Source organism: Thrips palmi, unplaced genomic scaffold (genome assembly GCF_012932325.1).
Source record: "Thrips palmi isolate BJ-2018 unplaced genomic scaffold, TpBJ-2018v1 HiC_scaffold_12, whole genome shotgun sequence".
NCBI classification, from domain to species: Eukaryota; Metazoa; Arthropoda; class Insecta; order Thysanoptera; family Thripidae; genus Thrips; species Thrips palmi.
This window is the reverse complement of record NW_023144623.1, coordinates 11,635,142-11,658,741: the sequence shown is the minus strand read 5'-3', so window position 1 is coordinate 11,658,741 and position 23,600 is coordinate 11,635,142. Positions and strand designations below refer to the sequence as shown.

The 23,600-nt window shown below is 61.9% G+C and overlaps 1 protein-coding gene across 1 annotated transcript in view; it reads right to left on the bottom strand.

The window, feature by feature from the left end:
- Positions 1 to 2,498, bottom strand: part of LOC117639868 (discoidin domain-containing receptor 2-like) — a gene marked incomplete at its 5' end in the record, with an annotated part of 56,258 nt that extends 53,760 nt beyond the window's left edge. Inside the window, one exon of the mRNA XM_034375813.1 lies at positions 2,453 to 2,498. Within this exon, the coding sequence (XP_034231704.1) occupies positions 2,453 to 2,498 (46 nt within the window). The remainder of the gene's footprint in view (positions 1 to 2,452) is intronic.
- Between the last annotated feature and the right edge of the window lie 21,102 nt (positions 2,499 to 23,600).

Below are 23,600 nucleotides of genomic sequence, written 5' to 3'. Positions count from 1 at the left end.
CGCTCATGCAAATGTAAGAGAGGCCCGGGCGGGGCCGGGTCCTTCCTTTCAGGAAATCCTATGAAATAATGCACAGCGGAACGGAGCGAGGAAGGCGAGGCGAGGCGAGCAAGGGGAACAGCGCCGCCAGCGCGGCAGCGCGGCCCAGTGCACATCGCAGTGGCGTCGTCTAGGCTGCAGCGCCTGGCAGCGCCTGGCAGCGCCAGCCACACCTGCTGCTGTCTCTCTCGCACCCTCACGGGACGCCCCGCGGGTGCGAGAGAGACAGCCAACCTGCTGCCACCGGAAAATGGCTCGGCGACGCGACGCGCACCGCGACGTCGGCGACGTCGCACTGCAGGCTGCTTCCGGGACGCGCTTCCGTCGCTCCGTCTCCCTCGCACTCGCGGGGCGCGTCGCGGGGCCCGAGAGAGACAGCGCGACGGACCGCCGCTCGGAATCAGCCTGCCGAGTTTAATTAGCGACGCTGCGAGCCCCGACGCGACGCGACGCCCTGGCCGGCAAGGAAGCTGCAGGAAAACATTACAACAAAAACTACCTCGAAACAATGAGACGACGAGCAGCCTGAGGGCTTCCTCGGTGTTCGCCAGGTGCGCGCGCATGTCGACACCGTGTCCGGGGGGTGCGGGCCCTGCGGGGTGGCGGACATGCTCGCCGGCCCGCCCAAGGGCCGCACAAGGCCTGCCAGGGATCGTGTCGGGGGATCATTAGGGGGCAGAAGGACCAGGAAGGACCTCTGGAGGGGTGCCAAGGACCCAGGGCGGGCGGGCCCGGCCTTGTCGTCGGGGAGAGGGTTGAGGTTATCCGCAGGGCGGGGGCCCCACGCGGCCTGGCCCTGCCTGCCCCCTCGCGGTCCCGCCATATGTGCGATCGGTGGCTTGCAAACACCCCCAGCCAGCCCCGCCCAGCCCACCAGGCCGCCGGGCCGCCCCCTCGTTTAAAGTTTGAATTGTCCCGCCAAACCGTTTGCGACTACACCCACCACTGCCCCATCCCTCTGTCGGCACATTCCTCCTTGGGGTTGCCGGCACGGGTTTTTGTCGCGAAGGGTAGAGCGTGGGAGGGGGAAGGGGGGCTGCTTGATTGGTTGGGGGTGGAAGCGGCGGGGCCTGGACGGCTGGGTGGCTGGCTGACTAGCCGTGCCGTGACAGCATCACGCCAAACACGCAAACCGCATACTTATGCGACCCGCACGCCCGAGGCCTGCCCGAAGCACGCCCGAAGCACGCCCGAAGCACGCCCGAAGCACGCCGGCCGCGTGCGATGGCGGGCCATGCACTGCGAATACTCAAACAGTGTCGCGCCACACACGCGCCGCCGGCGCCCGCCCGGAAGGCCGACTCGGAACCGGGCTGTCTCTCTCTCTCTCTCTCTCTCTCTCTCTCTCTCTCTCTCTCTCTCTCTCTCTCTCTCTCTCTCTCTCTCTCGCAACCCGACGGGACGCCCCGCGAGTGCGAGAGAGACAGAGCGAGGAAATGGCCGAGCCAAACTGCAGGCAGACAGGGCGGTCTTCCTGTTTCCGTGTTGTGCGCGGTTCCGACGTTAGAGTGACGTCTGCCCTGGCCGAGGCTGCCCGGGACAGGGCCAGGGGCGGGCCGGGGCCTGAGGGCCGCGGGGTCCGGGGTCGTGGCCTACTGACTGAATTAGCTCCAACTTACGTCTCCGGGCGACGCGCGCTGTGGCGGCAGTGCCTTGGCAGTGCCGTGGCAGTGCCGTGGCTGTGGCGTGGCGGTGCCTTCCAGGGGGTCGACGACGTCCACGACGTCGGCCAGGTCCCCAAGTCCCCGGTCCAGGCCCAAGCCAGGCCCAAGCCAGGCCCAAGCGGTGGCCCGGTCGGTCCCCAAACAGCAACCCTTCTGCCCTGCGTCGCCGCGTCGCCGCGCCTGACCTGATTTAGCAGCCCTGCTTTGCATCCCGGTGCCTAATCCAGGCAACCCCCACTTCACCCCGCTTCGCACCGCTTCAAGCGGCAGGGGACACACGTCCAGTTTTTCGACCCCACCCCATCTTTAGCACGGCCGAAAAGCGAAAGCAAGGACCGGACCGGCTTATTCGGGGATTCGCGCCCTTCCAAGGGCGGACAAAAAAGAAAAAAGGGAAAAAAGACACAGGCAGGCTGCGCGGGCTGGGCGGGCTGGCAGGTGCTGCAGTTTTCCGCCTCTCTGCGGCTGAAGGGTTAACGAACGGCCCTTCGTGCTGCATCCGCACCACGTACGCACTTTTTTTTATATTTTTTTTTCTCTACTTTCCTCCGCCTTTTTGCGCGCTTACACCCCACAAGTGGCGGCCCTCCACTGGGCCGTGCAGGCCGTGCAGGCCGTGCACCCTCCCTCCATGCCACCACCACGGGATGGACGTCGCGGGGCGTAAAACGGCCGCACGGCACGCCGTTAAAAAACAACAAAAACGACAAAAAAATATGCGCACTGGAGAGTCTTTTGTTGGGCCTCACCTTCATCCTGCTGGTCCTCGGTGGCGGCGAGGGCGGCGGCGGCCAGGGCGGCCGCCCAGAAGCAGGCCCAGGCCGCGCCCCGCCACGCCCGCCGCGACGCCATGCCGGACACGGTCAGGTCCGGCCCTCACGCCGGGCCGCGGCACGCGCCGTCACCATCCCACTGCAAAAAAACAACAACAAAACCTCCGTCAAGACAGGTCTTTCACAGTGCACGGTCAGGTCCGGTCCGGTCAGACGAGGCCAGAAGACAGGTGGGGGGCAGCCAAAACTCTGGACGCGTTTTAAACTGCAGAGTCGCTAAACTGGACCAAACGTGTGACCCCACCAATGGATTCCTCGTTCGGAGAGCAATCCATTGGTGGGGTCACACGTTCGGTTCGAGTCCCATTTAGCGACTCTGGAGATCAAAACACGTCCGAGATTTCACAGTGTGCGACGGCCTACGGCCTGAAATAGCTGCCCGTTCAATGTGAGGCCGCCCGAACCGTTTTTAATCACAATCCGAAGCGAGGGCCTCGCGGTGGAGACGATGACGTGTAGCAGAGCCCCGGGGTCGTACACCGCTACATACACCACGCGTGCGTGTGTCAGTGTGAAGGTGTGTGTGTGTGTGTGTGTGTGTGTGTGTGTGTGAGTGAGTGTGGGCGCGCGTCGGTGTGTTTGGGAAACATCCTCCGTTACCGTTGCCGCCGGCGATCCATCTCCCCGCTCGCCCCTCTCTCCCGGTTCACCGTAAACAAGCAACAAGCTCCGGGGCTTTACTTCACAGGCCGCGACCGAGTGACGTTGCGTGAGTGTGTGTGTGTGTGTGTGTGTGTGTGTGTGTGTGTGTGTGTGTGTGTGTGTGTCGTACACAAGTCGGTGGGTCGTCCTGACGGCGGGAAGAAGACGGGCACAGTGTTGAGTCGTGAGGTAATTGTCTTGGCGGTTCGTGGAGCAGACTGCAGCCAAGAGGGCCAAACGCCGTGTGATCCACACCAACCTGTGGGCGGTTAGTGGGCCGACTCTCCTCGCAATACGCGTTGCCCGGGGGGGCTTGCTAGCTTGCTGTTACACTGGGGCCTTTCCGTCATGAAAACGATCCCCTCCCCACCCCCACGCCCAAAAAGATGGCAGACGTATTGGAAATGGGCGCGGTGACGTTTTATTTTGTCCCCGTGAGCTGAATACCAACGTTGGCCCAGCCACCGGTCCGGGCCACCAGCCTAGAGGGACGAACGCTGGACGAGAAAAAGCTTGACCGAATCCTGGCGCACGGCACACGTTCCAAAGTCCGGCCGCCCGAATTCGAGCCACTTGTCTTCCTCGACCGTCTCGCTCCTAGTGCCGTGCCTCAGCCATCCCCGGCCACGAGTGTGATTACCGGCTGATTCCTCTGGAGATATGACTTGACTGACTGAAGGGGTGCTGACGCGGGGCTTCGACGCACGTGGAGGCAGGGCCGGGGGCGGGGCGCGGGGGCGGGCAGGCCAACGAGAGCCACACCAACACACCGCCGACACGGAGTGCTCGGAGTTCAGCGGCCCCGGCCAGCCCGCCAGGACCGCCCCATGCCCCATCCCAGCCGCACCTTGCCTGCGCCGCCCGGCCCCGCCAGTAGCAGCAAGCTGTTAATCTTGTTATGCTCAATTTCTCCGCTCCAGCAACTATTTGAAGGGCGCATCAGGCCCCGCTTGAGCACCGACGCCCCGCCCCGCCCCGCCACGCCCCGCCACGGCGTGGGGTGCCGCGCGAAGCGAGGGCGTCAAAGTCTAACACCACGTTCCCGCGTACCAAGGGGGATGGAAAAACTATCCCCTCCGGTGTGCCGACTTACAGGGTCGAAGCGGCTCCCGGCGGACGCCGCTAATTCCACCACGCGCCAAAAATTAAAACCCCTCAGCGGGTATTTGAACCCAGTCCAGCGTGCGGACAGACAGCAGACAGACAGACAGACAGACAGACAGACAGACAGACAGACAGCAGACAGACAGACAGACAGACAGACAGACAGACAGACAGACAGACAGACAGACAGACGCAGACAGACAGACAGACAGACAGACAGACAGACAGACAGACAGACAGACAGACAGACAGACAGACAGACAGACAGACGCAGACAGACGCAGACAGACAGACAGACGGTCCTTCGAAAGCTGCGCGGTGGGCGAAACGCCACCAATTCAATTACTACAGAGCAAAAAGGAGCGTGTGGACAGCAGGGCGAGACCGGGCAGACGCAGACCCCTCGGGGGGCCGCCCCGCCCCGCCGCGTCGGGCGGCCTCTGGGGCCTATCGCAATTTCGGACGCCGTACGGCCCGGAAACGCGCCCGGAACGCGCGCCGGGAAATGCCGTGCCATTTTTCTTCGATCCGGGTAGAGGGGGAAAGGGGGTGACTATTTGCACGCCGTCAAACGGCAAGGCGCCTCGCAAATGCGTCGCAAATGCGCCCCCGAGTGACGTATCAATCGGCTAGACGCGCGACGCGCCCCGCCGTCGTCGGCACCCCCTAGCGCCCCCCACCACATCGGGGCGCACAGTGGGCCAGAAGACCGGTGGAGGCGGCCAAAACTCCAGACGCGTTTTGAGCTCCAGAGTCGCTAAACTGGACTCGAACCGAACGAGTGACCCCACCTATGGATTCCTCGTTCGGAGAGCAATCCATTGGTGGGGTCACAAGGTCGGTTCGGGTCCCATTTAGCGACTCTGGAGCTGAAATTGCGTCCGGGATTTCGACCGCCTCCACCGGTCTTCTGGCCCACTGTGGGGCGGCTGCTGCCAGCCCCGCCAGGCCATCGCGCGGCCACGCAAACGCATGTTTATCCGATGCGCCATATTTATGACGGTCCGGATGAGAAACGTGCCGGGAAAGCGCAACGTTCCATTCCCCACCCGCGGCGTGCCCTGCAGTGCCGTGCCGTGCCACACTCCTTCCACCGCGCGCTCCGCGTGCTGCACCACGACAAGTGGCGCGCTGTTTGCCACAGCCGCGCGTGCGATTTCGCAGTGCCGCGACGACGCGTTGTGACGCTGCCCTCGTCACGACCGTCACGTGGTGCGCGGGGATTATATATTGGCCTATCGATATTCGGTCATGAATTACCCCGCCTGTCAATGGCTGGCGGGCTGCCTGCCTGCCTGCGAGGCAGCCCGCCACCCCGCTGCCACGCCACGGCTGAGCACCCAATCCAAATCCACTCATCTGGCCGCCTAACAAAGTTAATCGAACACTTGACGGCGGCGGGGCGGGGCGGGGCGGGCTGGAGGTGGTGGCGGATTAGGCTCTCCAGCCTCGCCGCGTCTCGCTGCCGCCACGCCGCGGGGTCGTGTACCTCGCACAGCCCGGCGCGGCCGCGTCGAGAAAAGTTATACGCGGAGGTTACGCAACACCAGCGAACAACGGCGGGAAATTCATTTTCCGATTCGATTTACCAAACGGTGCTGATGGGAAGAATGAAGAGCGATATCCGTACATTCCGTTCGCGACCTCCGCCAAGGACGGGGTTCGACTCCGTGCCAAATAACCGCACGGCGACACGCCGCGAGGAGGCCTGTCAAAGTAACGGCCTTGGGGGCCACGCGGCGCGCGACAAGCCTCGCGGCCTCGCGGGCCCTCCCCGTCCTCGCCGCCAGGCTTGACACGCGTCACGAGCCGCCTGTCCGCCTGGATCCCCCGACTGAAAACCCTTCCCGTGTTTTCAGATGTTTTGCGGTTGGCACTTTATTTTCTTATTTTTAGTGTAGGCGGTCCACTGCAGTGTACACAGCGGCGGTGCTGCACCACGGCCACGCCGCCTGGACTCGTATCTTCCAGCGGGAAAATCAACTAGTTTCACACCAAGTCGATTTCCCCGTTAGGAGAAAAGAAATGTCCGAGACCAAACAAGTCGGCCCGCTCCGCCACCACCGCTCTCTCTCTCTCCCGAAGCGTGGAAAAGGCGGGGCCCGTGATATCTGGAGTACATCTGGCGGCGAAGTGTTTATCTAGTGTAGCCGCCGTTGCGGCTTTGAAGTCCGGCACAGCAGCAGTGCGGCGAACTAAGCTCGGCTGGCGAGGATCAAATCTCCAGTGGCGGCGGCAGTGGCTGCGCTCGCCGCGCGCCGACGCCCAAAGTAACGCCGACACGGCGCCATCAACACGTCACGGCCGAGTAGCACTAACGAAGCGCATTCCCAGCACACGTCTTGACGGCTGTGTGTGTGTGTGTGTGTGTGTGTGCGGTGTGCGCGCGCGCAAGTGCATTTGAGAGTGCACGTGTGTGTGTGTGTGTGTGTGTGTGTGTGTGTGTGTGTGTGTGTGTGTGTGTGTGTGTGTGTGTGTGCGGCTGCCAGAGTGCCAGTCGTCCTCATGCATACGCAGCAGGCCGAGGCGGGCCGAGGCGGCATCATCCCCGCCAGCACAATAGGCAACATTTGCACACCCAGGGTGGCCTACTTGCAGCCGCGCCAGACTAGTGCATGCACTCCCACGTGATTATCTTCCAGATTTCGATTAAAAAAATATTCAAAAAATTAGAAAATGACGTCACGGCGGCACGACACCCGCTGGCGCCCGGCTGCTTGTCGAGTGCCAGCTACAGCACGGGGGCTAAACTGGGACAAACCGGGATTAAACATGATTGAATGAAAACGAGATGAAGTACCTCCAGTCCGCCGCTCTGCCGCCCCGTCGCTCGCCCCGCCCTGCCTCCCCCGGTCTGCTAATCTAAATCAGTTTCCAGGCGAATTTCCATAGCGGTGGAGTCGAGCGTGGCTGGAGCGGCTCTGATTACCTGTAGGGAATTGGAATCAGCTTGAGCTCGCTCAGCCACCGCGCTCCTCCCAGCCACCCCGGCCCTCCTCCCGAGGCCCCCGAGCCCCCGGAGGCCCCTCGGCCGACCGCAGACGTCGCCTGCCCGCCGCGCAGTGGGCCAGAAGACCGGTGGAGGCGGTCGAAATCCCGGACGCGTTTTGAGCTCCAGAGTCGCTAAATGGGACTCGAACCGAACGTGTGACCCCACCAATGGATTGCTCTCCGAACGAGGAATCCATAGGTGGGGTCACACGTTTGGTTCGAGTCCCTTTTAGCGACTCTAGAGCTCAAAACGCGTCTAGAGTTTTGGCCGCCCGCGCCGGTCTGCTGGCCCTCTGTGAGGCGGCCCCAGCAGGGGCGGCGGCGCGGCTAAGCCGGCCGCTCTTTTCCCCCGCGGTCCCCGACGGTCCCCGACGGTCCCCGATCAGCAGCTGATTATTTTCCCAGTGGAGGGCGGCCGGCACAACGCGATTATAGCCGGCGACGCCGTCACAGCGCGCCGTAAGGGAGAAGGGTAAACGCCGCCGATGAAAAGGTAATCTCAGCCCAAGGGCTACGGCACGCACTCTGTCTCTCTCGCACCCAGACGCGACAGCCCACGAGTGCGAGAGAGACGGAGCGACACGACAGCGGTGTAAGGAATCAGAGGGAAAAGCGTTTTGACGCAGCGAATGGCAGCGCCTCTCACCTCGTCGGTGAGACTTTCAAGTTCGCCCCCTCCCCCTCCCCTCCCCGCGTACAATATCCACGGGCCTTTCCGTCTTGCAGCAGATTCGCTCAACCTTTCCCCGGCAGCTGCCGTGCCAAAGTAAATATCCCTGTACAAGAGGGGGGGGGGCGGCAGCGGTAAGAAAAGGAAGAAAGTTAAAAAGCGAAATAACAAGAAGAAAGGCGAGCGCGGGGGTATGGGGAAGGGCCGGGGGGATGAAGGATGAAATAAGAAAGATAAAAGTGGAGCGTAGTACAACATCCGGCGCAAAAGTCGCAAAGCAACTTTTCCAATCCTAACAGCGGCGGCAACACTTCTTGACCTCTTTGATGAGGATCAATGGAATAACGAGGAAGCAGAGGGCCGCCTGGCGTGCCCTGCCCTGCCGTGCCGTGCGCAGCCCTTCCGGGTCGCGATCGTGTTGGAGGGCGCGAAAGGCGAACCCGGCGAGGCGTGGCGTGGCGTGGCGCTGCGACCGGAACTTGGCGCCACTCGTCTTGAACGAAAATGTAGGTCAAGGGTCAACCTGCACTGCGCTGGCCTGCGGTGCTGCGCTGGCCGGGCGCTCCGCTGAGCTCAGCAAGTCTCGCGTCGCACGACGGCCGTGCGCCCTCCGCGCCATCGGTCTCAAAACCCGCCACCCACTCCGGATTAGGACCCTCCAGGTACCTCTCAACCTTTCCTCCGAAAAAAAAAAATCGACGAACCCACGGGGTTTCGAACCCGCCACCTCGGCACCATCCGGGGGGACCGGCCCACCTCCTCGAACGGTGTTCCTCAACTCGCGGACGGCCCCTTAATCTGGCACGCCGTTAGGGAAATTTCCCTCTCGACGAGACGAGACGCCGCTGCCGGACAGGCGCCTGGCGTAATGACCGGTACTCACAACAACAACAACAACAACAACAACAACAACAAGTGCAGCAGCGCTTGGCCCGTTTGTTACGGGATTAGCGGGATTGAATTACCGCAGCATAGCGAGGCCACGCGCCGCTACAGCGCTTGGAGTGTACTGTGCCGTACCGCTGTCAGGTGGAAAGAGACGGGGTGGGTGTCCGAGAGAGAGAGAGAGAGAGAGAGAGAGAGAGAGAGAGAGAGAGAGAGAGAGAGAGAGAGAGAGAGAGAGAGGCGGCGCGGCGGAAGGAGCAGGCCTCGCTTCGGCACGCTTGTTGTCCGCCCATTGTACCTCCGGAAAAGGGGGGGGGAGGTGAAGGGTGGAGGTGCGGTGAGAGCGACGGGGATGGTGGAATGATGTTCACACAGTTGTTGTTCCGAACGCGTCAACATCTCCGCGAGGTTCAGTCCTCTCTCTGCCGAGTCGCGTCGCGGCGGCCCCTTCGGCTACGCCCTGCACTCCGTCCTGCACTGCCGATACGCCACACAATGGCACGGCGATAGCGGTGCCGGGCGGAACGCCGGAACGAGGACAAAACGGCCCAAATCAGTGATAAGGGTGCAGCACAATGCATTACTCGCTGTCTTCCTCTAACAGAAAAAAAAGAGAGAGAGAAAGAGGAAAAAGTCTCGGGTGAAATAGCAGTCAATTTTCGCCTCAAAAGCAGACGCTTTCTTTTTGTCGTGGCCGCCGCCGCCGCCCTGCTGCACACAGGAGGCTATCTCTGTCTCTCTCTCTCCCGCCGGCTGCACTCTGTCGCAGTCGCAAAATAAACGACAATCAATTAATTGCCTCCGAGAAAATAAAGGAGCAGCGGGGCCCTCCACACCGGGCAGATTGTGGAAGCGAATCATCAATCTGATTTTTATCGCAAACAGTTGGCAATTCTTCCAAAGGGTGAGTATCCGCTATCGGCCGCCGGTCGGCGACGTGGCGACAACGCCCTCGACTCCGTCACGCGCTGTTTTTTTTTTTTTTCGCCGACACGGTGCAGGCGCGGGGTGGGACTCGAACCCGTGGCTCAGCCGGTCTGTCTGGCGCGCCGAGGCAATTCGACATTCAAACCACACCCGTCGCGGGCAGGCGGGCGGGCCGCCTTGCCTGGCTTGCCTGGCGGTACACTACTAGTTTGGGGCTCCGGTTCGGCTGCTCTGTCTGCAGCCCGACTCGGGAGCAAGTCGCCCGCCGACTTACCCGATCGGCAATGCCGTTGTTCCCGCGCGCCAAACTCCAAAATACCGCGACGGGGGCACACTGTCTCTCTCGCACCTCCCACGCGGAGGGATCGGCCGTTCGGACTTGGCCGCGCGCTGGAGAGGGGCTCCTTTCTCATTCATTGTGTGTGTGTGCGTGTGTGTGTGTCCATTGTTGCCCGCCTGTCGTCCTCAACCTCTGACAACAAAGCCCCGTGACACTGCGTAGGCCGACGACGACACTGGATGACGGAAACCGCGGCCCGGCCATGGAGCGCCCTGCTTCACACCGACAGCCACGCGCCAGCCAACGCGCACAGTGGGCCAGAAGACCGGTGGAGGCGGCCAAAATCCCGGACGCGTTTTGAGCTCCAGAGTCGCTAAATGGGACTCGAACCGAACGTGTGACCCCACCAATGGATTGCTCTCCGAACGAGGAATCCATTGGTGGGGTCACACGTTCGGTTTGAGTCCTGTTCAGCGACTCTGGAGCTCAAAACGCGTCCGGGATTTTGGCCTCTTCCACTGGTGTCCTGGCCTACTAAGTTTCGCTCCAGGAAATAAATTAATCGGAGTTGTTGTTTCCGGGGCTAGGATTGTCATTCCATCACTCGAGGGCGGGAATCCAGGTAAACAACAGAGCCCGATCAGCAGCGTGGCCAGCAACACCGAAATAATGAGGAACGGACCGAGACACTGCAAAGAGACGGACGGACAGACAGACGGGCAGACAGGCGGGCAGACAGACGGGCTCACCGCTCGGGCTGTGCGGGCCCCGAAACAACACGAAACATTCCTTCCCAACTTCTAAATAAACAGCCCGAGGAACAGTTTCGGCGCGAAACGCTTTGCGCAATCCTGAATATCCTCCTCCGGCGGAGTGGGTGTCGGCCTGGGAGGAAAAGAGGAGCAGCGGCCGAGGCAGCCAGCGCAGCCAGCGCTGCCGGCGGCGTGGGAGACGCCGCATCCCGCCACTCTCCTTCCAGCGTCCTCGGGGCGGCAACTCGGGATGCGATCGCCAAAGAAATCGTCATAAAATAGCCGCATATTGTGGTAAATAAAATACAGAAGAGAGTATAAGCCACCCACCGTCTTTTACCTAACAAAAAAAAAATTAGACACGGCCGGGATTTGAACTTGCAACCTGCCGAGTCAAAAACAACCACTCTAACCACTGGACCACCAGCAGCCCCTGGCACATCTCGCCGCAAAGTTGAAACGGCGACATCATTTTCGGGGACACGCTCCGCGCGGCACCGCGCCACCCGCATTAAAATTCCGTCCTTGTTCGACGCACCCCCTTTCGCGCTCTCTTACTTCGTTAGCGCTCTGCGATTGTTTTGTGACTCTGGAGAGACAAGAAGCTAGTGAAAAGAGAGGGAGATAGAGAGACCGAGAGGGAGAGAGAAAGGCGGGCGCGGTTTCAGCAAACTAGACGTGCACCTCCCCCGCCCCCTCGCCAGTTAGCGCGATCCAGCTGCCTGGGGCCTGGGCCGGCCTGGGCCCTGCCTTGGCCTGGGCCCGCTGGCTGGGGGGGGGGGGGGCTATCTGGGCAGACCGCAGCAGGGTTGCCAACAAAGTAGGCAAAACGCGCCAAATCATAATGCCGCTCGGACGGAAAGCAGAGAGTTGTTCGCCCTTAAAACCTTCCGTTGGGGAACAACTTCAAAGTGCAAACGGGGGACCGAGGCAGAGGGGGAGGGAGAGCGAAAGGGGTGGGGCCCGTGCGATTACGTATTCCTCGAGGAAGACTTAATCGGAGCGAAATAACAACCGGATGCAGAACAAACCCTTGCTGTCACTGCCGGGCGTCCGCGGCGCAGACTCCGCACTGCTCCGCACTCGGCCAGCAAGCAGAGCATCCCGCCAGCGTCCTCACCTGCAGCAAAGAAAGCACCCTTTTACGTTCCTGTTTCCCAGATGAAGCGGCGCCACAGACACAGCATCGCACAGTATGGATGCTCCCGGCGCGCGTGTGTGCGCGTCCGTGTGGCTGGAATCGAGGACAGAGCGAGGTTCTGTGTCATGAAACAAAACACGATAAAAATAAAATACGATCTAAGTGCGGCCATAAACGTTGACCCGGTGCTGCCCCGGCCAGGCACGCCCGGACGCGGCCCGCGCTCTGCACTGGTTATCAAGGCGGGCCAGGCAGGCCGGCAGTGGGTGCACTACTGCGGCAGTTCAGGGGTGGCCGGTAGTTAGGCCGTGGGAACGGGAAACGAGTGGCGAGTTTGAAAACAGCGCCCGTTTTGGCGGGAACGAGTGCCACTGGCTATCGCTGTCTCACCTCGTCGTCGTTGTCGTCATGGCCCTTGGCGGGGACACTCTCGCTCTGTCTCTCTCGCACCCGAGCGCGACGCCGCGACGCTCCGCGAGTGCGAGAGAGACAGAGCGACAAGTCGGGAAGCTCTTTTATTCTCGCTGGTCCGGTGGCGCGACGGTTCGCTTCGCTGCGCCACTTGTTCGAAGGGGGCAGCGCGCTGAAGCGGTGCGGGGGTTCGAACCGGACGGCCAGGCACGGTCCTTCCCACCCCGGCGTCGTCGCCCCCAGAGCGCCAACACAGATTTTCCATTTGCAAACGCCACCAGGGAAGGTGGTGGGGAGGCGGCGCGGTGCGGCCAACCACGCGGGGCCGAAGCACCACAGCGAGCAGTGTTCGGCCGCTCTGTCTCGCTCGCACCGCGTCGGCACGCCGCACGAGTGCGAGAGAGACAGAGCGGGGGCCCGGGGGCACGGCGAGTCCCTGCTGGCGGCCGCGGAGGGCGTCGAGGGCGTCGCACAGTGCCCCGCCACCCCGGGGCCGACAGGGGAAGCTACTTAGGCGGAGCGGTGAAAAATTAGTGGCCGATACCACTGCGGAGCGCAGCAAGCTTCGCCTTTGGGGTTTCTGAACTTGCCGCGCAACGAATGAACGACGAGAAGCTGCTTGTTGACTCGCCGACTTGAAGTTTCTTCCCGATTCGAAAACAAACACGTGAGTAGTTCTGAGCCAAGGACACGCGCACAGTGGGCCAGAAGATACATAAAGACGGTCAAAATCTCGGACGCGTCTTTGCGCTCCAGAGTCGCTAAATAGTACTCGAACCGAACGTGTGACCCCACCAATGGATTCCTCGTTCGGAGAGCAACCCATTGGTGGGGTCACACGTTCGGTTCGAGTACTGTTTAGCGACTCTGGAGCTCAAAACGCGTCTCGAGTTTAGGCCGCCTCCGACGGCCTTCTGGCCCACTGTGCCGCGGTCCGAGACAACGGGGCACCACAAGCCCGGCCGGCGGGGCGGCAGGCAGGTGGACGGCCGTCTGGCGGTGGAGTGGCGCCCCAGCCGCAGGAACCAAGGGGCAGCGGGGGAAGGCAAGGCAGCAAGCCGAAGCAGCCAAACACGCTGACCGACCGGTCCTCTGCTTGGCCGCCCTGAGTCACAGACCAGACGGCCAAGCCTCGCATTCAGACCAAGCCATCCGAGACGCGGCCCCCTCGGACGGGGGGTCCTGGACCGTCCTGGACCGTCCTGGACGGGCGGGTCTGAATCCTTTAAAAGGCACTGCAACATCAACAAGGGGCTCGCTTTGCTCCTTCCCCGCCAAACTGGTCCCCGTCCTAGGCGTCCCCTTGGGTCCTCCTCGCCCGCACTCGAGCCCGCGCGTGCGTGTGCGTGTGCGTGCGTGCGTGCGTGTGTGTGCGCGTGTGTAAATTGGATTCCAAAATAGGGTTTGGGAAGCTACGTTCGATTTCTTCTCCTGCTTATTCCCGCCCCGCTCCCTTCTCGCAAATGGGGCGGCGTTGACGTAGCGATTTGCGGAGCGCCGCATTCCCCGGGAAGGTGCCCCAACACAAAAGGCGCCAAAATTTGAATAATATGAGATAAGAGGCGGGGCGGGGCGGGGCGGGGCGGGGCGGCCGAGGGGCAAAGCCGAGCCGATTGCGGCGTCGCTGCACTGTTTGTTTGCAGGCCGCCAAAACGGCCGCTCATTTTCAGGACAACGGTCTATTTTTTGTTGTTGTTGCTTTTCCCCTCGTCCACCTTTTTCGGCGCGCCGCTGGAGAATATTTGGCCCCAGCTATGCGGCGCCGCGGCGCTACGGTGCTCCACGGCGCTACACGGGGCCGCGCAACGGAAATTGAGATCAATATTATTTCCCTTTGTTTCCTGTTGGATGTCCCTCAAGGGAACGCGCCGTACCTTTTGCGCGAGGGGGAGAGAGAGAAGGCCCCGGACGGCCCGCCGGCGGCTGTGTGTTCGCCGCGCCGAGAAAATGAACACACACACACGCACACACGCGCGCGCACACACACACACACACACACACACACGTGCACAGGTGGGTAAGGGGCGTCCCAGAGGAGGGCCGAGAGGGGGAAGGCCGCTGCAACACCGCCGCACCGCCAGACGTAATAGGAAAATATATTTCCTCAGACAGGGGGTGGCAGGTGGGGGATAAAATATGCATTACCCGGCCAAAAAAAAAGAGGAGGAAAACAAGAAGGAACCTCTCCCGTTTCCTTATTTATGCATTTTATTGCGATGCGATGCACCCAAATTTTTGGCGCGTTTAAAGTGGCCGCGTTCGCCTTCGACGGGAGCCCCGCCCCGCCCCGCCCCACCCCGCGTTTGCATTGTATTGGCGCCGCTTTAACGTCATTCCCACCGGCACCCCTTCCGTCTATTCGGCGCCATGTCTATTGCCTCCACACCCCGCGGCCTCGAGCGGCCCCAAGAAAAAGCCCCGCAGCGGCCGGCCTTGCCTCCGCAGTTCGCCGTCGTTGTCTTTCCGGTCGAACGAGGGGCGGAGTGACCCAAGGTGCGCGCCGTGCCGACCGAGCCGAGCGATTAGAGCGGCCCGCCGAGGAAAAGACACGAACCGCCCGCTCCGTCCGTCGGCCCGAATAAAAAGGAAAGATTCATCATTTGGAGCGGAGAGCGGCGTGGAGCGCTGCGATGGCCTGAAACCGTTTCCGTGTCCAATGCTTTCAGCGCTCGGGCCACTCTCGGCTCAGGCTGGGTGCTGCAGCGGCGGAGGCCGTGGAGGCCGTGGTGCACAAGGTCGCACAGTGGGCCAAACTCTAGACGCGTTTTGAGCTCCACAGTCGTTAAACAGGACTCCAACCGAACGTGTGACCCCACCAATGGATTGCTCTCCGAACGAGGAATCCAATGGTGGGGTCACCCGCTCGGTTCGAGACCTGTTCAGCGACTCTGGAGCTCAAAACGCGACTAGAGATTTGGCTGCCTCCGCCGGTCTTCTGGCCCACTGTGGGCCTTGCTGGTAAACAGCTGCCGCCTGCCAGCGCGGTGATAACTGTGGTGGTTGCGGCAACAACGATGGCGTGGCGAATCTGGTGCTCGGCCAACAAGGGCAAAAGGACGGGGAGAAAGCCCAGGGCGCTCAGGGCCGGCCGGCCTAACCACAACCTCAGCTCACTCCGTCTCTCTCGCTCCATTACGGGAAGCCCCACGAGAGCGAGAGAGACAGAGCCCCGTTCTGCTCCAGCCTTTTGCGCCAGGCCCACGACGATCATGGTCTCGTTGAAGGTCAAAGAGGCTCGCAATGGTCTAATCCATCTCGGGGGCCGTGAGCAGCAGCTGACAGAAGCCTGCGACACAGCACCCTTACCCCCGCCCCGGCCGCCCCGCTGGCAAAACAACACACAGTTCGAAACGGCGGCGAAATTAACGACTGGTGGTCCGCGTCCAGGCAGTCCAGGCCGTCCAGGTAGCACAGCAACGGCAGCGGCACATTCGTAACGTTCGACGGGCGCCAAACTTTCCACATTTCCAGCGCGGCCTGTCGACAGCGCGGCGCGCGATAAATTCAAGGTGGTAATGGATATTTTCCCTCTCCTGCGCCTTCTCGCTTCTCGCGGCCGGCCTGTGATGTACTGCTGAGAGAGCGCCAGTCCGCCAGTGACGAATGGACCGGCAAAAAGAGAGAAAAAGAAGAGGGGGGAAATGAGATTGGGGTCAAAGTCTTGGAAAGCAAACAAGGTGGTTCCCGGTGGTTCCGGCCGTCACACAGTGGCCCAGAAGACCGGTGGAGGCTGCAGAGTCGCTAAATGGGACTCGAACCGAGCGTGTGACCCCACCAATGGATTCGTCGTTCGGAGAGCAATCCATTGGTGGGGTCACGCGTACAGTTCGAGTTCCATTTAGTGACTCTGGAGCTCAAAACGCGTCCGGGATTTTGACCGCCTCCACCGGTCTTCCGGCCCACCGTGGCCGTCACCTGCGCTCGCTTCGCGCGCGTCGTCACGAGACGAGAGCGACAAGAGCCACTCCGGCGAAACCATTAAAATGTTGCGCGGCCGATGTGTATCTGCACTGCGCGATGATGAGGCGAACAAAGGCCCCGCCGAATGACGTCACGGCGCTGTAAAGCCGCGCGCTGCCGGTGATGGCGATCCCCGGATTGGTCGTCTCGCTATCGCGGCAGCCAATCGCGAGGCCCGTCTTCACGCGCGGCGCCGCGCCCGTTGCCGAAGGGCCGCACGGACCATGCGAGTAACGGGCACTACGTCCGCACAGCCGGCCCGCCGAAACGTCATCAACAAAACTGTCAAAATCGGCGCTCTTTCAGGGCCGCGCCATTTCGCAGAGTGTTTTCAATCGCCTCCTCCTCCACTGTCCGCGTATTCCAAACGGGCCGCCACTCTCGCCGCGATGACCGGCCGGCCGTTCCCCAGGCGTCCAATCCAGCGGCCGGCGCGTATTGGCCGTTGCAATATGCACTCGTGTGTGTGTGTGTGTGTGTGTGTGAGTGAGTGTGAGAGAGAGAGAGAGAGAGAGAGAGAGAGAGAGAGAGAGAGAGAGAGAGAGAGAGAGAGAGAGAGAGAGCTAGTCCGCCCCAGGTCAGTCGCTGCCGCGCTGCTGCAGCGTGTCCCCAAACAGGGTAGCGTTGCCCCCTGTGGGGCCCCCGGGGCCGGGCGTGGGAAACAATGGACCCCTTCGGCCCCTTCGGTCGGTCCCCGGGCGGGGCCTGGCGGGGCCCTGCTCGCTCCGGACAGGGGTAGACCGCCGGTTACTCCCCGTTCTAATTGAAGGCACCGGGCGCAACTGACCCCAGCACCTCCCTGATACGCCCCAAGGCAGGCCGGGCGGCCCTGAGGCCCCAGAGACCGGCCGGGCCCAAGCCTCACCAGGCAGCACCGGACTCCCCAACCACACAACCAAGTAGGAGCCGCTGCCGCCGCAAAGCGCAGTCATCTTTGTGGAAAAAGTTAGGCCCGACAGTCTGGTTCGCTCGGCTGCAGTGGCGCGGACCCGAGGCGCGCGGCCAGCCAAAGAAGGCCCGGCACACTGGCAACACGGAAGGACTATCTCTCCGGCGCAGCCGAGCCAACCGAGCCGGCGGGCTCGAGACAGCCGCCCGGCCCGGTCAGCCCATATAATACCCGTATACTTCCATTAAACGCAACAAAGTCGCAGGGCTCTGCCTCGGCTCGGCTCGGCACGGCTCGGCTCGGCTCGGCACGGCACGGCTCGGCTCGGCTCGGCCAGGGCGGCCCGATTCGAATCTTCGGCAGCACCGAGTCCGTGTCAGCGCGCCCCGCCCCGCCCCGCCCCGCCCCGCCTAGGTGCCGCTGTTGTCGCCGCCGCGCCGCCGCCGCGCTGCCGCCACGTCGTCATGTGACGCGCAACAAAGTCGTAAAACTTTAACGTAATTTATACGCGGGCCCCGGGCCGCCCCGGCCCCTCCAAGTTGGCTTTACAGTCCAGCCGCCCGATGCGGACTGTTAACTTGGGGCGCCACCAGCAGCGGCAGGCTGCCGCGCGCAGCTGCCGAGAGATGGCGCTGTCGAGCCGTCGCGTTGTCGCCTCGGCCGCGCGCCTGCGGACAGCGCGATAGGCAACGCGCCGGCACGGCTGCGGCCGGGTGGCCTACCGCGCGGGCTGACGCCGCACAGCGCGCTCGAAACTCTAGACGCGTTTTGAGCTCCAGAGTCGCTAAAAAGGACTCGAACCGAACGTGTGACCCCACCAATAGATTCCTCGTTCGGAGAGCAATCCATTGGTGGGGTCCGAGGGGTACCTCACTTCGAAAACAGGTGTACACTGACTGGTGACTATACTCAATTTCCACTTTGACTAGACTGAAAATATCACGAAATGCGTTGCAAAAATACTAAAATTGGGACAAATTTACGTGGTTTTGCCGACTTTTTCAGTGACTAGACTGAAACAAGGCAGTGACTGGAGTCAGGGGTGTACACTGACTAGACGAAGTGAGGTACCCCTCGGTGGGGTCACACGTTCGGTTCGGGTCCCATTTAGCGACTCTGGAGCTCAAAACGCGTCCGGGATTTTGACCACCGCCACCGGTCTTCTGGCCCACTGTGCGTCTCTCTCGCACTCGTGCACCGCTACGCCGTCGGGCGGCAGTGCGGGAGAGACAGAGCGACGCTGCCTTCCGGTGCCTTATCGGCCCTGTCGGCAATATCAAGCCAGAGACATCCATTCAGCCGCTGGCATTGTCTCCGGGCCGATCCCTTTCGGGGAGTTACAGTATGCTCAGCCAGTCTTCACTTTAATGTGATGTCTAGAGCCGAGCCGAGCCGAGCCAGGCTGCGTCCAGGAGAGGGGAGTGAGGGCAGAGCCGACCCACTGCGAGAGGCAATTGGCAGCGACACCGGGGAGGGTAAGAGAGAGAGAGAGAGAGAGAGAGAGAGAGAGAGAGAGAGAGAGAGAGAGAGAGAGAGAGAGAGACGCCTGTAAGCGTACACGAGACTTTGCAATGTGGTGAGATCCGTTTCAGGCCCCCCGCTTGCCACTTCCTCGTAATAATAGTCGGGCCGGGATGTCGCAGGGATTCCTTGTCACGAGACCCGACGCGACCCTCAAGGCACTACACTGCCACGACGGCGAGGGCACACCCTCAAAATAACGCGCCCGGCGTGACCCACCTGCCGCCGTCTTCGTCGCTCTGTCTCTGTCGCACCGACACGGGCCGCCCACGAGTGCGAGAGAGACAGAGCGACGAAAACAACTCGTCAGTCTACAGCGATGGCGCTCGCGGCGAACAAGACGTTATCGAAATTACCTCGCGTGATACGCCGGCGCCCTCGCCAGCCTAGCCAGCCTATTCGCTCCCCTCGGACTGATTCCCGAAGGTGGAGGGAAAGGGGTTCCGGGAGGAATAACAACACGAAGGGGAGAGAGAGACAACGGGGCGGCACGCGGGCCGGGCAGTCAGTTTGGAAACGCACCCCGCGCTGCTCGCGCTGCTCCTAGTGGCGTTAAGCGAAATAATCACTTCACAAACTCACGGGGCGCACGCACGGGGCCTGGTGGGGTGCCGAGGGGGAGATCACGCACTTCTCCGTCTGACTGCCTCTCTCCCTCTCCCTCCCTCCGACACGCACACTGTTGTAAACACTCGTCTTGGGCCGTTAAGGCGACCCGTGCTTCTCGGGTCACCAGACGGCATGGCCCCTGGCCGCCACGCCCGAGTAGCTTGCTAGCGGTCCCCGGGGCCTCGACGGCGTGGCCAAGACAGCGCGGCGCCACAGACCCCCCCCCCCCTCCCCCTTCCCCTTTTCAAACTGCAGCGCGGACCTCCCGACAGCGCCTTTGGTGCCTGCCACGCCTGGCCATGCTTGCCTTGGTAATTGCCGGCGTATTTCTCCGCGTTCGTTGTATTGGCTGCGAGGGTGGCCGCGAGGGGCGGGCGGGGCCCCGCTGGGGGTGAAGCCGAGCACGCGGCGCGAAAGATACGCTGATATGCTCCACCTCACAGTGGGCCAGAAGACCGGTGGAGGAGGCCGAAACTCTCGACGCGTTTTGAGCACCAAAGTCGCTGAATAGGGCTCGAACCGAGCGTGTGACCCCACCGACGGACTCCTCGTTCATAGATCAATCCATTGGTGGGGTCACACGCGAGGTTCGAGTCCCATTTAGCGACGCTGGTGCTCAAAACGCGTCCGGGACTTTGACCGCCTCCTCCGGTCTTCTGGCCCACTGTGCGGCTCGACTAAGCGCGTGGTTGCCTACCGCAGCGCCACCGGCGTGCCCGACCCCGACGCCCTTGCACCGGATGGCGCCTGTCTCTCCCGCACCCACGCGGGGCGCTCCACGAGTGCGAGAGAGAGGGACGCGACCTTCCGCTCGGAGCCAGTCTCCTGCCGTGCCCTGATTGGGCGATTGTGTGAGCGGCCCTCGAGCCGATCGCCAGGATTACGACCAATCAGAGTGGAGAATTCCGCTGCATCTGCAGATGGTCGCCTCAAGCCGAGCGGATGACGAGCCAGACGAACGGGCGGACGTACAGACAGACAGACAGACAGACAGACAGACAGACAGGCAGGCAGACAGGCAGGCAGACAGACAGACAGACAGACAGACAGACAGACACACAGACAGGCAGACATACAGACAGACAGACAGACAGACAGACAGACAGACAGACGGGCGGGGCGTTCCGGCCACCTGGCTCCACCCCGTGGCTTATCTACACCGCCTCGATCCCGGGTCTAATTTATTTATTCTTACCATTAGCATTCTGGTGTCGCCGTTAAGCAAGGCGGGGCTGTGATGGGCTGCGAGACGGCCCCGCCCCGCCCCGCCCCGCCCCGCCCCGCCCCGCCCCGCCCCGCCCCGCCGCGTTCCGGCTGACTTTGCATCCAAAAACTTGGAATAGTGGCTCTCCTGATATAGGCGACCCCCCTGCGCTGTACTTGGCTCTCCCTGGGGACCCCTCCCCTCCTTAGCGACGCCCCGGCAGCACCGGCAGCACCGCCCGGCTAGTGCCGGTGCATAGGTTTAACGGTGAAAGTTGGAAGACCCCCCCCCCCCTTCTGTAAGGCCTGACGGACACATGGCGCGCGACCCCCTTCCTCACGCGGGGAACGGCGAGTAACACGGAAAGTTGGAGTAGTGCGGCGTTGAGAGGCGCGCGGTGGCGGCGGTGGCGCTGCTCGCCGTCAAAGGATCCCCCAGCCAGCCTGGCTGCAAGGCTGCACCGCTGCGCCTCGTCTCTCGGCGGCCGGCTCCAGTCAAAGCGCCCCGCCGCGCCAGACCGGCCATCATTCAGTTCGACAGTTGTTTCAGAGCAAACCGACCGACCCATCACCGCCAGCGCCGCGGGTTCAACTCCCGGCGGCGTCGTCGCCATCGTCCGTTTCTTCGAGTGCGTCCATCACCCCGGCCGCGGCGCTGCTACAGGCCGTTATTCAGATCGAGGCAATCTACCTTGGCGGACTTTCAAACCGCGTCCGCGCCGCGGGCAGCGAGGCGTAGCGGCACGGCCTGCAGGGCTCAAAAAGGGCTTCACGGTGGGCCAGAAGACCGGTGGAGGCGGTGAAAGTCCCGGACGCGTTTTGAGCTCCAGAGTCGCGAAATGGGACCCGAACCGAACGTGTGACCCCACCAATGGATTGCTCTCCGAAAGAGGAATCCATTGGTGGGGTCACACGCTCGATTCGAGTCCTGCTTAGTGACTCCGGAGCTTAAAACGCGTCTAGGGTTTTGGCCGCCTCCACCTGTCTTCTGGCCCACTGTGCGCCCGGCTGCAGCGAGGACGGCAAGGGGGAGATCGCTCTGCTTGGCGACGCCATCCCGATTTCCGCCCCGATAAGAAGTTTCCGCGCAGGCAAAGGGGCCGTCACCGCGCGCCAATCCATGGCCGAGCCACGCCACTGTCAAAAGGCCGGCCGGGCCGAAAGTAATATCTCTATGCAAATACGGGACTCGTTTAGGAGCCCTCCGTATTAGCAACACATAATTCGCGGCGTCTTGTCGGGGGTGTTTAAAAAGTCGGAGAGAAAAAACACAAGAAAGCAAACGGTCCTCCCACGCGGCTCCAAGCACCTTATCTCCACACCTTTGCTGCGCCCTCCGCTTGCTATTAAACGAAGGGGGAAACCACCCACTCAAAAGACCAGTGTTTAAAACAGGAAGTAAACAAAAATGGCGGTGGCGCGTGGAGCGGGTTGCAGCGGGCACACCCGTCCGGCGAATTTTCGGAAACAAGTCAGTTTGCGTGTGGGAGAGCTCGCTGCAAAGAGCCAGCTGTCAGCCGCCCCCCCCCCCTCCCACCTGTGGGAGGGCTGTGGGAGAGCGCGCACGCGACGCCCGCGCAGACACAGAGAGACACTCCGCTTCATTTTTCCCGTTTTATTCTCTCTCTCTTTTTTTTCGACAGCGGCCAGAGCTTTGCGCGCCGCTGCCGGGAATTTTTCGTTAATGCGATATTCCCCGGGAAGAGAAAAGGAAATATATATATCTGGTGGCGGGCGACGCGCCCGGACCGGCCCGGACGCCCGGGACGCTTTCTGGAAAGGGAGGAAGGGAAGGAGCCCTCGGCACGGCCTTCACCCACACGCGCGAGCGCGACCCACCTGCAGAGCCGCGTGCGCGTGTTTAAAAAAAAGAGGGAAAAGGGAAAAATCGGATCCACAGCGCCACGAGGCAATTCCCCAAATCTGCCCCACCTGCCCAACGTACCGCCCCCGCCTTTTGTTGGTCAGGCGGAAAAAAAAGAAGAAAAGCGGAGGGAAAAAAGGGACATCTAATTTAAAAGGCCGAAGGAATGCGAGTGGGCAACGCAATAATATGAAGGGGAAGAAGAAGAATGGAGCTCGGTCGGGTTCGTTACCTTATTTAATTAGACGTGTGTGTGTCCGTGTGTGTGTGAGTGAGACAGTGTGGGAGTGTCCGGCAGGACAGCCGCGCACAGTGGGCGAGAAGACCGGTGGAGGCGGCCAAAATTCTAGACGCGTTTTGAGCTCCAGAGTCGCTGAATAGGGCTCGAACCGAGCGTGTGACCCCACCAATGGATGGCTCTTCGAACGAGGAATCCATTGGCGGGGTAACACGTTCGCTTCGAGGCCTGTTTAGCGACTCTGGAGCTCAAAACGCGTCTAGAGTTTCGGCCGCCTCCACCGGCCTTCTGGCCCACTGTGCGCCGGGTGCTGCCGGGCGTGGCTGCTGCCCCAGAGTGCGTGACCCCTGCCAATTAGTCCCCGGCCTGGACAAGCCGCATTCCTTGCAAGACGGCCGAGCAGGCCGAGGGAAGGCCCAGGGAGGCGCCCAGCGGGGTTGCGTGTCACGGGTAGGGACACGTGTACGGCCAGAGTGGACAGTGTCTCGACACACCCAGTGTCAAGATTCCAGATATCATCCATTTTTCAAAGACTTCATTTTTTTCCGCAGGTTTACGCTATGCTGTTTTACTGAAGGTGCCCAAAATAAGTAATAAGCACGTCGTGAATCTGGGACCCAACGGAAGCACACTGCGAGTTAAAAACGTCGTTTCGGCACCCCGGCTCCACCACGCCACACACTTGGATCAATGATCTGGCCAGCTCAGTCACACACAGACACACGCACACACAGACACACACACACAGACAGACACAGACACAGACACACACACACAAGTGCGGGTCCATGGCGCGGAAACTAACCGTGATCCCATCCTCAGTTTGCGCGTCTTGTGAATTATTGGCCTGTTGAGCGCTACTAGCGTGCGGGGGGGCGCGAGAGCAGAGTGTCCCCGCGCCGCCCCGCAGTGCCCCGCAGTGCCCCGCGCTGCCCGCCGCCGTCTCACAGCGCAAAAAGGCAACGCCGACTCCACGC